Source organism: Mandrillus leucophaeus, unplaced genomic scaffold (genome assembly GCF_000951045.1).
Source record: "Mandrillus leucophaeus isolate KB7577 unplaced genomic scaffold, Mleu.le_1.0 Scaffold265, whole genome shotgun sequence".
Taxonomy (NCBI): Eukaryota; Metazoa; Chordata; class Mammalia; order Primates; family Cercopithecidae; genus Mandrillus; species Mandrillus leucophaeus.
In genome coordinates, this window is record NW_012102754.1 from 2,989,101 (window position 1) to 3,004,366 (window position 15,266).

At 40.8% G+C, this 15,266-nt stretch overlaps 1 protein-coding gene and 1 long non-coding RNA gene across 3 annotated transcripts in view; one reads left to right on the top strand and one right to left on the bottom strand.

The window, feature by feature from the left end:
• LOC105542669 overlaps window positions 1–15,266 on the top strand; it is a 129,447-nt gene that overhangs the window by 84,173 nt on the left and 30,008 nt on the right. The gene's annotated exons all lie outside the window — the stretch shown is intronic.
• Window positions 1–15,266, bottom strand: part of MYRIP (myosin VIIA and Rab interacting protein) — a 425,120-nt gene that overhangs the window by 40,858 nt on the left and 368,996 nt on the right. For both annotated transcript variants that reach the window (XM_011984307.1, XM_011984308.1), the window contains one exon: window positions 9,475–9,714. In XM_011984307.1, coding sequence (XP_011839697.1) covers window positions 9,475–9,714 — 240 coding nt within the window. The remainder of the gene's footprint in view (window positions 1–9,474; window positions 9,715–15,266) is intronic.

A 15,266-nucleotide genomic window follows, 5' to 3' on the forward strand; every position in this document is an offset into this window, starting at 1 on the left:
TCCTCCTACTCCAGCCATGTAAGACATGCCTGCTTCCCCTTTGCCTTCTGCCATGATTGTAAGTTTCCTGAGGCGTCTTCAGCCATGCTTCCTGTACAGCCTGTAGAACTGTGAGCCAATTAAACCTCTTTTCTTTATAAATTACCCAGTCTAAGGTATTTCTTTATAGCAGAGTTATACAGAGTTATAATACGGAGTTATAAAGTTCTTAATTCTTCACCCATTATATATTTAAGCACTATGTCTTCTTAACTATTCTTTTCCTTTTAATTTTATGGTTTTGATGAACATAAGTTCTTAATACTTATGTAATCATATATTTCAGGCTTTTAAGGTTTCTGGCCTTTCTTGTCCTAATGTTACAAAATATTCATCTATAATTTATTCTAGTAATTGTGTAACTTCTTTTACTTAACCTTTTAAACTCCTGCCCATTGAGAATTTATTCTTGTATGTAGTATGATGTATGAATCTAATTTAGTTCTGCTTGTACTACATAATTTGTTAATCTAATATTCCTTAAAGAATCTTTCTTTGATATTAAATGTACCATTGTCATGTCATAATAAATTTCTGTATTTTCTATTGTGTTTCATTAATCTGTTTGCTTATTCCAGTGTTAGCCCCACTGCTATAATTACAGTTGGAGTTTTCTTGGCTATATTTTATGCACTTATTCTTCCAGATGAACTTCAGAGTAACTTCATCAAGTTTGCAAAAAATCTCATTAAGATGATTGGAAATCTGTTAAATGTATGTATTAATTTGGGGAAAACTAACTTCTATAAAAGTGTGAAGTTTTCCCATTGGTACACAGAATATGTTTCCGTACTTATTCAGTCTTTATGTCTCCTAGCAAAGCTGGTTAATTTTATTCACATGAGTTTCATACATTCGTAGTTAAGTTATTCAAGGGCACTATGTATGTATATATATATATGTAAATGTGTATGTGCATATGTATATTACATACAGTAAAATTCAGCCTTTAAAGGCAAATAGTTCTATGAATTTTGACAAAAGCATGCAGTTGAGTAGCTACCACCCAATCAAGATTTAGAATATTTCCATCAGACCAAAAAATTCCCTTATGTCTCTTTATATCAAACTTCCCCTCACCCCATTCTCTTGTAACCACTGGTATGTGTTTTGTCTCTATAGTTTTGCCTTCTCCAGAATGTCATGTAAGTGGGAAATATGTAACCTTTTGAGTCTTTTTTTCCTCAGCATAATGCTCTTAAGATTCATTGACATTGGTGCATTTATACTTGTTTACCAGCTGGTGAGCTGGTGGACAACTAGGTTGTTTCCAGTTTTTGGTGATCATGAATGTTTTGTGTGTGTGTCTGTGTATGTAGACATAGGTCTTTATTTCTCTTTGGTAATACTTAGGAGAATTTTTGGGTTATATGCCAAGTGTATGTTCAGCGCTGTGTGTACTTTTGCTGCTATTGCAAATAGAATTTTTTCTTTATATTTTCTGAGAGGTTATTGCTGTGTATATGAAATTTTTGCTTATGTATTACTCTTTTGTGATAGGCCACCCTACCAAACTTATTTCTAATAATCTTTTCAGTTGATTTTATTATCTTAACTCAGAAATCTAAAGTCATCATAGTTTTGTTTTCTGCTATCTAATGTTGGCAATTTTTATTTCTTATTATACTGGAGAGAATGCCAGACCAATGTTGAATCAAAGAAGTAGTAGAAGACATCTTTGTTTTCTTTCTGTCATTTAATAGTAATTTTTAAACTTGGGGTTTATGGATGGGCTTCATGCAATCAGTGACTTTCCAATTTGATGAAAATCAATTTCTTTTTTTATGCTTTATGGAGAAGGGGTTTACAATGTTCATCAAATTTGTAAAAAGGTCTGCAATCCCCAAAAGGCTACCAGTCACTGCTGTTGAGTTTTTGTCTTCCTACTTTATCAGAAATGGTTGTTTAACTTTATCAGCTGTTAGTTTGGAATTCATTCTTCATTCAGTATTTAGGAGTATTTTATGAATTTCCTACTATGTCAAACATCAAGCTAAGAATTTAATAAAATCATGTTTCTCTCCCTTTAGCCTGTAAACATAACAAAAATGTTAATAGATATCCTAAAATTAATATTATTACTTTCTTAGACTACATCCTGTCTGGTAGTCATAAATTATTACTTTAATTCATAGTTAGAAACAATTTGCTAATACTTTGAGAATTTTTGAATGTTTATTCACTCGTGAGTTAATTTGTAAATTTTTGGTGGTGTGTGATTTTTTGTGTGTGAGATTCAGAACTGGGGTGCTTTCCATTTTTTTAATTGCTCAAGAACAGTTTTATTAGTGTGAAGGTAATTAGTACCATGAACGTTTAATGGGTTTTATTGTCAAAGATACCTGAGACTAGCTTCTTTCTGAGAAATAATTCCTTGACCACTTTGCCAATTTCTTCTGTGGTCTGTTCAGGTTTTGTAAACCTTCTAGAGCCAATTTTGCTCATTTATTTCTTTAGCAACAATACATATTTGCTAAATAACTACAAATATTTGTCTGTAATTTAAAACAAATCTTAAAGCCACACATATTATTTTTTACACATATGTACGTGCTATTTGATTAACAAAATACACATTTATGTAAAAGCATTTACAAATTCATCTCTTTGTCATGTGTTTCTTTGATCGGTAGTAAAATGTGATGTTCATGATGTTTTTGATATTTAAAATGAGCTCTCATCAAGAAAAAAAATCCAGGGCCTCTGGTGCTTCGAAGTGGATTTTCTTCATCATGTTACAGAATTATCTTTCTATTACACTGAGAGAGTTTTTCCCCCAGTGGAATATGTGTTGAATGTTTCCAAAAGACATTTTGGCATCAGTTGAGATTATGATGTGCTTTTAAAAAATAGTACTTACTAAATGAGTATAACAGTGGGGTTTCCTGCTTTTCACTTTATTTTGCATTCTTGGAATAAAATATATGAGTTATGATATGTTACTCTCTTAATGTTGTGGAATTCAGTTTGCTAGTATTTTCTTTAGGATTTTGGCATTTCTGTTTATAGGAGAAACTGATATACATGTTTTTCCTTCTTTAGTTTTTATATTTTCTACCCAGAGATGTTTTCCAAGAGCACAATCTTGCTTATTCTACAGAACTTCAGATTCACAGTATCTTTGCTTCCTCTTCCCCCTCCCCAGAGTTTCTTACTTTTGGGCTTCCATGAGGTGAGAGTTCTGAACCAGTGCCTTGCTTGCCAGGCCTTTCTACTTAAAACCTTTTGGAGTAACTCTGCCTTTCTTTCTTCAAACCATTTCTGTCCAGCACCTCATTCTACTGCTGTGACTGGGGTGATATCCTTATCCTGGCCTTCCAGGTAACACCTGCATTTTAGAGGCTTGAAGGTATGTCTGCATTGGAGTTCTGGGCAATCTTTCCCAGTCCATCTTTGTCTAGAGAGGCAGGTATTCTGCTTCTCTCTTTTGAAGATCCAAAAGAGAACCTAGAACTCTACCTTCCTGGCCTGGCAGGTCCTTCCCGGCCTGGCAGGTCCTTCCCCAGGACACAGTTGTGGGAATGAAGGGTGCAGATGAGCATGAGTGAAATAAAACCTCCTCACCTGTTCAAGCACTGTGGATAAGAGCAGTAGCTCTAAGTGGACAGTTAAAGCTTCTCTTTTTTCCTAGGGCAGCAGTTAAATAGAAAGTTGGGAAAGAGGTGTTAATTCCTCAATAGGCATAAGGTCTATTGAAATCAGTGTAGTTTGGAAGTTATAAGTCAGTATCTAATACTATATTCACTCTAGCAGCAAGTGACAATGAGGCACTCTTCTGAAATAAAATGCTCCCTGGGTTGTAGGGTGCTATAGCCTCATGTGAATGGTTATTTTATGAAAGTTAGACACATATGGACAATACTTGATTTTATGTTAACATCATGACATCAACAAAATTTTTTTCACAAGCACATTAAACTTGAGAAACCCAAGTCTCTGGGTTTTCTCAGACAACAGTCAATAAATCTGCTTCCTTCACCATTGACCAGGATTGTGTTTCCATGTGGCTTGGCTTTAGTAATTGGGGGGCAGCCATCAGAAGATGCACAAATTATTCTCTTGTTTGAGGGAGAATGACATTTATTAGTTCAGAGAAGTCTCAGTACTTTGATGAAAATTATTCTATGAAACTATAAATACAATTCAAATTTTTCAAAATTGAAAAAATGAATATTATTCTATGAAATTATAAATGTAGTTTCACTCTTTAAAGTGAAACTGAGAGTCAGTTTGAATCCCAGCAGAGATGTCTGCTGGTTGTTGACTCCCTTGTGAAAATAAAGCACAATGGCTCAGCTACTTATGATAATTAATAAACAAAGACTCTTAATAAAAATGCTTTAAGGACACTAGATGTACACATTTGGCTATAGTGCAAGATTTGCCTAATCTAGTCCTTTAACAAATGCTCATGTTCCAAAAGATTGACACATAGGACATCTTTTTTCATATACAGTATTGTAAATGATACTTATGTTAAGAAGCAAAAACCTATTTATTCTATTGCATATCTAGAACTTTGGAATTTTGGAACCAGAAGGGAACTTGGGGACTGCTGCTCCAGGCCTGGAAAAATTAGGGGGTTTAGGGGAGACTTGGCCCCTGATGTAGTCTCCAAACTCAGGCCAGGAGTCCTTAGTCCTCCTTTGCATCCCTCTTTAGGAGGGCAGCAGCTGCATCGCTAGAGGCAAAAAGAACCACTTCAGCCAGGACTTTCTTCCAGAAACATTGGCATGGCTAGTGCTGTTGGCATGGCTGCTCAGTGGTTGGGGAGAAACAAGTGCTCATTCCCAGGCTTTGAGGACCACGTGGTTTGGAAGGCTGACCACTGAGGTCTGGTGGAACCAAGTTATTACTTAAAGAAGAAACATGACCTTTCAGGAATCCAGTTCCCAAGAAGTTTTGATCTGGCCCCAAGCTCGTTCTTCAGCTGGTTAAATTCAGGTTCCAGTGCCCATCCTTAAGTAATCACTGGGCCCCAGCCTCCAGTCAAAGGAAGACATTAATCCAACTGTAGGGATATGTTTGCATGCAGCAAAGGTTTGAATCCCATCAGGTAAAAGTATGTTTCTAAAATGCTTCTGCTGCTGCTGGACAGGATTCTGTAGCTCCAATTAAATGGGATGTTATACTGAGGATATTGATCTGCCATTGATGTCACTATGTCTACGGGCATATGCGCATTCCTCTGCTTTGGCTCCCAAAGAGCAGGGACAGTGATGGAGGCCCTGGCTGAGCTCTGCCTCTGTATGAGGCAAGCCTCCTTTTGGTGAGATAAAGCCTATCAGTAACCAATTTGGTGGTTAGACTTCCTCACTGCTTATTCACAATACCAAAGTAAGTATTTGCAATTTGGGGATGATACATTTTCTTCTGTTTGTCTTAGTCTGGGCTCCCCCAGAAAATGACCCTGAGACAAAAATTGGGGTGTACATGGCTTATGTGGGAGGCAGTCCCAGGAAACAGTGGCAGAGGAGTGGGGAAGTGAGACAGGAAAGGGAAGAGAGTCAGTAGAGAAGACTGCCTTATCATGTAGTTTATCAAGTAGTTCATCACTGTGGGTGCCACCAGCTACATATGCTGAGGGAGTCAGTGCGTGGCTCAAGCCTCAGAGTCACCATCCCAACCGAAGCAAAAGAGCTGGGATATTTACACCCTTCCATCAGTCACTGGTTAGCGCCTCACTCCCGCTCCTGGGAGTGGCATTTCTCTGGCCCTTCCAGCTAGTCTTCTGATTAGGAAGAGGAGCTCCTGCTACTCAAGAGAAGGCCCTCAGGTAGTTGGACTTTGGGCCAGTGTGCACTACCATGGTTAAGAAACAAGGGTGGAGCAGTGGCAGCTTCTGGAATAGTCACATTACCCTAGATCTACTCCCGTGTGTGTGTGTGTGTGTGTGTGTGTGTGTGTGTGTGTCTGTGTGTGTTGCTCAGACTAGTGGTGTTGGGGTCATGGGGACATCACAGTTAACTATGATCCTGAAGATGGTAACCTAGGGATCTGATGTAGTGATTTCCACACTTACACTCTGCATGGCATCAAGGAGCACCAAATGTAGTTACAGACCCACAGCATGACACGGCAAGTGTTGATTGGGAATCAGCACTAAGCTGTTCCTTCAGTACCAGCAGATGGATGATATTTCATGACAGTGAAGCTTATTTTCCTAAAGCTACAATAATTAAGATTTGCTGGGCTCCTGCTATGTGCCAAACCATACACTACATAATTCATTCCTCACAACCCTATAAGGAGGTATGATTATCCCCATTTTACAAATGAGGCCAAGATGTATTTATTCAATCAACAATGAAAACCTGGACGGGGTCCTAGGGATCAATTAAAAAGCAAGACAGACATGGGCCTGTTGACAGGCTGTGAGCAAGTGCAGGAACTGTAGAGCAACCTGGCCACTGAGTGGAGATAGAATTGGAAGGGCCAAGAAGGGCCTGGAGGGTCAGGAGACCAGTTAGGAGGTGAGGTAGAGTAAGCAGGCAAGAAGTGAATCGTCATGTTCTAAGTAGTAGCAGTGAGTTAAGCCATTAACCAACACCACAGAGTTTGCAAACTGCATGGTTTTGTTTTTCTTTTTTTTTCCTTTTTTTTTTTTTTTTGAGACAGGGTCTCTCTCTCTGTCGTTGCTCAGGCTGGAGTGCTGTGGTGCAATCATGGCTCACTGCAGCCTCAACCTCCTGGGTTCAAGTAATCTCAGCCTCTCAAGTAGCTGGGACCACCGACATGAGCCACCATGCCCAGCTAATTTTGTTTGTTTTTATTTATTTATATATTTTTTGAGATAGGGTCTCACTCTGTCACCCAGGCTGGCATCCAGTGATGAGCCTCAACCTCCTGGGCTCAAGTGATCCTCCCACCTCAGCCTCTTAAGTAGCTGAGACTACAGATGCACGCCACCAACCCTGGCTAATTTTTTGTATTTTTAGTAGAAATTGGGTTTTTGCCATGTTGCCCAGTCTGGTCTGAAACTCCTGGGCTCAAGCGATCTCCCTGCTTTGGCCTCCCAAAGTGCTGGGATTACAGGCATGAGCCACTGCACCTGGCCGGTTATGCTTCAGACTCAGTCTAATCCTAAAACGTATCTCAACACTTTTCTGTTTTTAAATAATATTCAATACTTAACCATATATTTCTGTTTTTCTTTTTCTTTGTCTTTTTCTTTTTTGAGACGGAGTCTCACTCTGTTGCCCAGGCTGGAGTGCAGTGGCACAGTCTCAGCTCAATGCAAGCTCTGCCTCCTGGGTTCACACCATTCTCCTGCCTCAGCCTCCTGAGTAGCTGGGACTACAGGTGCCTGCCACCACACCTGGCTAATTTTTGTATTTTTAGTAGAGACGAGGTTTTACCTTGTTAGTCAGGATGGTCTTGATCTCCTGACCTTGTGATCCGCCCACTTCGGCCTCCCAAAGTGCTGGGATTACAGGCATGAGCCACCATGCCCAGCCATATATATATATATATATATATGGCTATATGAATTTTTACATGCACAAGAATATGTTTGAATATTTAATTCATTGATCCATGGTAGACTAGGAAGGCAAGACTTGAACTTTGAGAAGCTGACACATTTGGGAATCTGAATAAAGCCAACTCTCTTAATTTCCTGCCTAATTAGGGCCAGGGCAGGATGGAGGTGCTTGTCTAAGTCCCCAGGAAGTCCCCCCAGTAGCTCCTTCTTTCTCTGCTTACATTCTGCCCAGGGGAGAATAGCGTACATTGATGGCTGTGCCTCAAGGAGGTTGCTCCTTGCAGAATGATGAAGGGTGAGGTTGCATGACTCAGCCTGGCGCGCTACTGGTACAGTGAGAGTTTTTAGAGCCTTGGGACCATCAGGCAGCAAAGCCAGTAGGAGACAGAGTCATTGTAAGAAAGAATGTGATATTCTCCAGATACTATCTGGCTCTAAGCTCCAGCATACAAATCTGACTGTAATGTGGCATCAGTTCAAGTAACACAGAGGATCAGAGCCCTTTACCATTTGCAACAGGTTGGAGTCCATATCCCAGTGAGGGGCTCCTCGTGGAGACCAAGCTCCACTCTCCACCTCATGGACAAACTGGGAAAAGATTTATGGGTGAGGACTTGACGGTTATGGAGGATGGGATGGGAAAAGTGAAAAACAGAGTTCAATTTGTTGGAGGGTTCAGGGGCTCAGCAGTAATGGTCTTCAATTCCTCCTCCACAGGACCCCAGCATGGCTGCTGAGCAGATGAAGGCAGCTCCTTCACCCATGCATGTGCATTAACAGCAACTTCTTAGTTTACACAGTATACACTCGGGACACAGAAAACACCTGGGAGGTTTCTCTCTAACAAATCATCACTCTGAAGATAAAATCGCATCTTTGGCTCATTGTAAAGGAAGGGCCTGTGATTTAAGGCCAAGCAGGTTTGTGATGCAGCCTTAGCTCTGAAACTTACTAGTTGTGAGCCTTTGGTAAGGACCTCAATGACCCAGCTTCAGTTTCTTCTTCTGCAAAAATGGGCTGCTTCTTTTTCAACAGGTTATTTAAGGACCTAATGAACATGTGTACAGGCACACGCACACAGGAGACATAGAGGAGACACTCAACAAATGTTAGTGTGTTCCCTTCCGTCGGAGGCTGGCAGGGATATTCTGACTCTAAGGTAGCAAGTCTAGCATAAACGTGCTTTGAGAAGCTGTAGAGGAAACCCCAATACTGGAGGACAGTGGGCAGAGCACTGACTACAGGGAGGGAGTGTGGGATTCTTTTATGCCAGAGGTTGGGTTTATCTTCTGTGGTTTTCAAACTGTGTCCTTTGCAACTCAGGGGCTACTGGGGGTAGGAAAAGGGGAGGAGGAGTGTGGTTCTGAAACTCAAGTGGTTAGAGCTTTGGGGACCCTAAGACGGGAATACTTTTTTCTGTGTGAAATACTGGGATTCCATATAAAGACTGTTTGAAAAAGGATTCTGAGGCTAAAACAAACAAACAAACCAAAATCTGAAAACTGCAGAGAGAAACAATCCAGAGGGCCACTTTGAACACGAAGTCTCCTAGCATGGAGCAGAGCTTCATCATTGATTAAAAGAGGGGTTGGCTAGATGACCTCAATCCGTGGGCAAAATTCCTCAGGGAGAGGGTGGAGCAGGAAATAACACTGATTTTTACCAGTGAGAGGGATAAGGGGCACTAAATCATAAACTCAAAGCCAAGGGGCTGTCTTGATGAAAGACAGTGGAAGGCAAGAGTTCTTGGGAAACTTCCATGGTGCTGTTTTCCTGATTGTACCACCCAGTGCAAGTTAAGAAGGGTTCTCTTAGGCTCTCCTAAGTGCACAGGGTTGGGCATTTTAGAGAGAGCTCTTTGGGGACCCAGCACCTCTCTGCACCAATATAGAATCTCCAGCACCCCACTGCAGAAGCTTGAGCTGTCTGCAGGTGGCTTCACAGCCCCTTACCTTCTTCAGCTCGTCCTGGACGCTCTGGCTGTTGTCTTCAGAGGACAGACTTTCCTTCTGGTTCTCAGATTCTGTCTTGGGCTCAGACTCCTGATCCTCCCCTGAAGAAGTCTCCTTTTCACTCATTTTCATTGCTAACTCGTACAGCCTGTTTCTCCGTTTCTCCTCTGTGGTGTTTATGGGAGTCCGGGGGTCCCGAGCCTCATTGCTGATGTCTGTCTCTGATAAATCATCCGACACCTAAATGAAAGCCAGAATCATGAGATGAGGAGCCCTCTGCTACAGCCATGTTGCCTCTTGTTCCCAATAACCCCTGAGTAAAGGAACATAGGAACATATAGTCTAGGAAAGTAACAGCTTTCTTGCCTGGTCTGTTTTCTTTTCAGATGGACTTTTAGTTTTTACCTTTACTTTCTCAAAGGCATGAATTTGAGAAGGTAAGCCTCTTTACTCAGAAAAGTGTTTGAATTCAATTTTTTTTTTTTTTTTTCATTCACAGACTACTCTCTGAGCTCCCACCATGGGCAGCACTGTGCTGGTGAAAGGATGCTTGGAGAACCTGACCAGCCCTTGCCTGGGTCAGCTCTGTAATGAAGGAGACACACTAAAACTTTCCATATTCACTTTCAAAAATTGATACCTAATAATTGTACATATTTATGGGATACATGTGATATCTGATACATGTCTACATTGTATAAAGATCAAATCAGGATAATTAAGATATCCATCACCTCAAACATTTATCATTTCTTGGTGTTGAGAACATTCCAAATATACAATAAATTATTATTTTTGGAGACAAGGTCTCACTGTGTTGCCCAGGCTGGAGTGCAGTAGCTATTCACAGACCTAATCCCATGACTGATTAGCATGGGAGCTTGGAGCTGCTTTGTTTCCAATCTGGGCTAGTTCACCCCTCCTCAGGCAATCTGGTGGTCCCCCGCTCCCGGGAGATCACCATATTGATGCCAGACTTAGTGTGGACACCCAACCAGCACAGCACACTATAGCCCAGAGCTCCTAGGCTCAAGCGATTCTCCTTGCCTTAGCCTTCCAAGTAGCTGGGACTACAGATATATGCCACCATGCCCGGCCCAAATATACAATAAATTATGTTAACTACAGTTCTCCTACTGTGCTATCTAACATTAGAACTCATTTATTCTATCTAACTGTATTTTTGTAACCAGTAACCAATAGGGTGGGAATGGAGAGGAAGAGGTGTTGGCTAATGAGTACTAACTTTTCGTGGTGGTTGAGTGCAGAGAAAATGATGTGTGTGGCTGGGATGTGGTGAAGGGAAAGGATTCTCACAGCCCATAAATAAGCACTTGATGGGAGGGGTTGAGGATTAGGGAAAGCTTCCCTGCAGAAGGGACTCTGAATTGAGATTCAAAGTTAACAGTCACCCAGCTAAAAGGGAGAGAGGGAAGAACAATATTCTAGGCAAAGGGCCTAGATTTTGAGATGGTACAAGGACCTTGCACGTATGTAAGGAATATTGTTTGACATTCCCTTAATGATTATATCTCCTGCTCCAACTCTCCACTTGCTGAATATCTCCTAAACTCCTTCTGTGAGTAAAGCCTTTACTAGGCCTGGGGAACTCCAGGAAGACATAGAGAGTGTGACTCTTACTCTATTCTTGGCCTTCAGTTAGACAGATGTGTGTTGAAGTGTTCATATGTACATAATATGGCATACCATGGGGTCACTGGAGCCAATTTTACTTTTTGAGTTTCCTCTTGGAGTTGTTCTATCTATTTGTAGGGTTTGATATTTTATAACTTTTATTCTCTTAGAGGGCTTCTGAAGAACAAGAAGAGAATTTACTTATTTTTTAAATAAAATATAACTCATTGCAATTACCATATGGGTTCACTGGACCTTTTTATAAATCTAAGATATATAATGGGATCTTTGTGATCTTATTTTTCCTATCTTTTGAAACATTTTGCTATTTCATCATCCAGGGAATTATTTTTCATCATTACTCACCAATTATTCCAAATTATGCTAAAAAAGATGAAAAAATAAGTAGAATATTGAAATTGCCTAGAAGGATGATTCAGTAGTGACATAAATCATCACTATTTTGAATCTGCTTTTAGTTTTCACTGCATACAATTGAAAATTCCAAAAACTGACAGAGAACAACATTTCACCATCATTAGATGACTCAGAAGATGAATTCAAAGAGGACAGCAGGTCTCTAGATTCTAACAATAATGGTGAAATTGGTTATATTATTGAAATCTCAGACTAAGAGTCTTCAGATGACAGTGTCCCAGGTGAATTTTCTCAAGCTCAAGAACTGATGAGTAAATATTATCAACAATATTAATAAGGATGAAAAAGAAGTATGGTCTTTTCATACAGTTACTCATTCAACAGGAAGGACTTCATCACAAAACATTTTGCAACAATAATCTGGATATCTTGTTTTTTAAAAAGACGTGTGATACGTTCTTTCATACTTTGTTTGTGTATCAATTTTACTTGAGAGAGTTTGTAATTGGATAAATTCTAAAGGCAGATGTCTATCCAAAGGTGATTAGAAGAAAAAAGATGACATAGAAATGAAAAATATCACTGAATAATTAAGAGAAAAACATCTATTGGAAGTGATTATTTTTTTTCCGGTCCCGAGTGAGAATCGATGAGGGAGGGACTCATGTGAAGTAACCTGTGCTCCTAGCAGCTTGAGAAGGGAGAATTCCTTTGCCTGGGATGTGGAGGTGGTCCACAGGAAGAATGACCTCTGAGCAGGTTCTCAAAATATGAGGAACATTTTAATACATTGTAATGGGACAGGCATTCTTGATGTAGAAGCAGCAGGACCAATAGGACCCAGGGCCCATGAAGCTGCTTGCATAGTTATAGGGATAAGGTTCAGAAGTAGAGAGAGTGGGGAGCCGGGTGGTATGGAAAAATCAGGTCTGGGTCAGTCTGTGGAGGGTTAAACACCAGTTTAAGAAATAGAGTTTTAACTATCAAATACATTTTCTGCTACTGTTGTAGTATGCACTAAATTAGCCAGGAAATCAGCAACTGGTTACAAACTCAGCCCTGGTGACCTTCTCTTATCATTTCTACACATGGAGCTGTCAATTCATGTTAACTCTAGTTTACTTTTATTAATATTAAGCTTTGGCCTAATTATTGCTTGATATACAGACCATGAAAGACTAATTTACAAGGCTAAAACAGTTAACCCAAAAGATGAAACCTGCTTAACATGATTTGTCTACGTTTCATGTCTATTTATCACAAGAAATTATGAAGAATTATTGTGATTCAGTCCACATCCAGCAAACACGTGTTGAGCACCCACTATGTGCTGAGCACTGTGCTTTACTGGGGCTCAAAGGTGGGAGTGACACTGTTCCTGCCCTATTGGAGTTGACAGTGTGATGGAGCGAGGAACATTGAACCAGACAATTGTAACATACTGGGAAACAGAATAACCACATGTAAGGGTTTGATGATACTCAGAGGAAGGGCCCTCATCTGGTTGGTTAAGGTGGATATTGTCAGGAAGGGAAATTAGAATAGATGATAACTGAGCAAATCTTAAGGAATGGAATCCTAAAGATTATCAAGATATACCTCAAGTTTTATTGGAGCAGCAAGAATCATAACGCTAAGTGATGGTTCTTGAGTTCACAGAAAGACGAATCGTATGCATACAGATCTGATGCCCAGATGAGATACCATAAGCATAACTGGAAGCATAATTATCAAAAGCCACAAGAACTTCAAAAATAACAGCATTATTTGGCCATCTAATATTCATCAAGTAGATTAACAAATATTTATATCTCTAGAGAAAAATAGGTATTTTTAGCCTGCAAAGGGTTAAGCAATCCCTGCCCTATGTTATAAACTCGCACATATTTTCCTCCATGAGCTGATTTTAATTTTCATGATAGCTGAGACAGTAAATGCTAAGCTGGGATCTTGGCTGACATGAAGTCCATGGATGGGCCTCTGTGGACCCCTGATATTGTTCACAAACTTTGGTATGCATGCACACTTTTCTAGGATGAGCATTATTAGTTTTCATCAGATTTCCACAGGGGTCCGTGCTCCCAAAAGGCTAAGAAATACCAATAAGAATACTTATCAATAAGAATACTTCCTAAGTAAGACAACAGTAGATGGGTATATGTTGGTTGAACATGTACGCCATTGGAAGCTTACAGTTGAATTCAGAGAAGGGAGCAGTAAGGAGGTTTGTGTTTAAAGCCAGCTGGGAACCAGAATTTAGAGAAAATAAGAGTGCTGCTGAGTCTTCAGCCAACAAAAATGCTCTTCTACTTAAAAGGGACCCTGATTATCACAACAACTTCACCCAAACACCAAACATACTCACTGTGTTGGACAGTGAGGGACTTAAGCAGATCACTGAGAAGATTATGAACTCAGTGGAGAATGCTGAGAAGCTTTTGCAGGAAGGGCGGTGGGGGTCAGGGGCAGAGGGTGGGGTGGGAAAGAATGAAATTCCTTATGGGCAAGCTGGGTAACTATGAGCAATGTCTGTATCTGGGCACAAAACATTTTAAGTAATCTGAAAATCAGAGTTGCTTGCCCACTGGTGTGGTGTCTCAAACTCTCCACTTATAAAGCGGTATTTGTACGTATAATGGGACATTATTTTGAAAACAAGAAAGCAGTGCTTTTCATTTCCCATTAAAACTGCATTCCCTTGTGTCTTCATTTTCTTAGGCTAAACCATAAGCATTTTACCCCAGGGAAGGTGAATGTAGATCCAGAACCAAAAGATCATTGATCAGTTCACTCCATTAGCTCTTTAGGGTAACAAAAGGCTCAAAAGACAGATTTTGTGAACACGGACAGAGGGTTTCTAGAGATGAGTCTGTTGAAAAGCTAAATTTCACTTCTACTTCTATTGAAATCTAGAGAGAAGCAACCTCGCAGGATGCCTATGACCTCTGACCCGCCTCCCCCCGCCATGATGATATGGGCAGCAGAATCAGAGTACAATCACTACTGATGAGGAGCTTCTCAGGGAGGCTGAAGGGGGCTCCAGGGTCCCTCCTGGCACCTGTGTGGCACAGAGGGCACCCAGAAGCAGAGTCATAGAAGATTGCTGGTGACACTGTAATAAAGTAGCTGTCCTAGGGTTGGACAGCCAGGGCCAGGTAGCTGACACGTGTGAGAGCCATGCTGGTGCCCATGGAAGGGGTGCTGGCTTCTAAGGGAGCAGACAGGGAACAGACCAAGGTTCCCAGGTCTTAGACATTGGCAGCAGATGCCAGTGAGGCAGAGAAATGACCTGATGAGCAGGGTCCCCATCACTGCAGAGTCCTGCAAGGACCCAGAGGACACTGTCTAGCTCTAAGATGCCCCGCAGCCACGAGGACCCTACAAGCTCCCCAATATGCTCTCCAAGACAGCGAAGGCAGAGAAAGTGGAGGGTTTGGAGGAGTGATTATTTACCTAGGAAAGGCAGGTTTAAATGGAAAGAAAAAGGAAAATAATTCAAATCACAAGAGGCCAAGTTTTCTTTGAATTGGTTGATTTACATTCCTAGCTAGTCAGAATGGGGAGGCGAATGGGGAAGTTTAAGGCAGTTACTAAAGAACAAAAAGTTGCCTCTTCCTTGCACACTTAAATGTAGTGTGTGGCCAGGCATGGTGGCTCATGTCTGTAATCCCAGCACTTTGGGAGGCTGAGGTGGGTGGATCATTTGAGGTCAGGAGTCTGAGGCCAGCCTGGCCAAAATGGTGAAACCCTGTCTGTACTAAAAATACAAAAATTAGCCG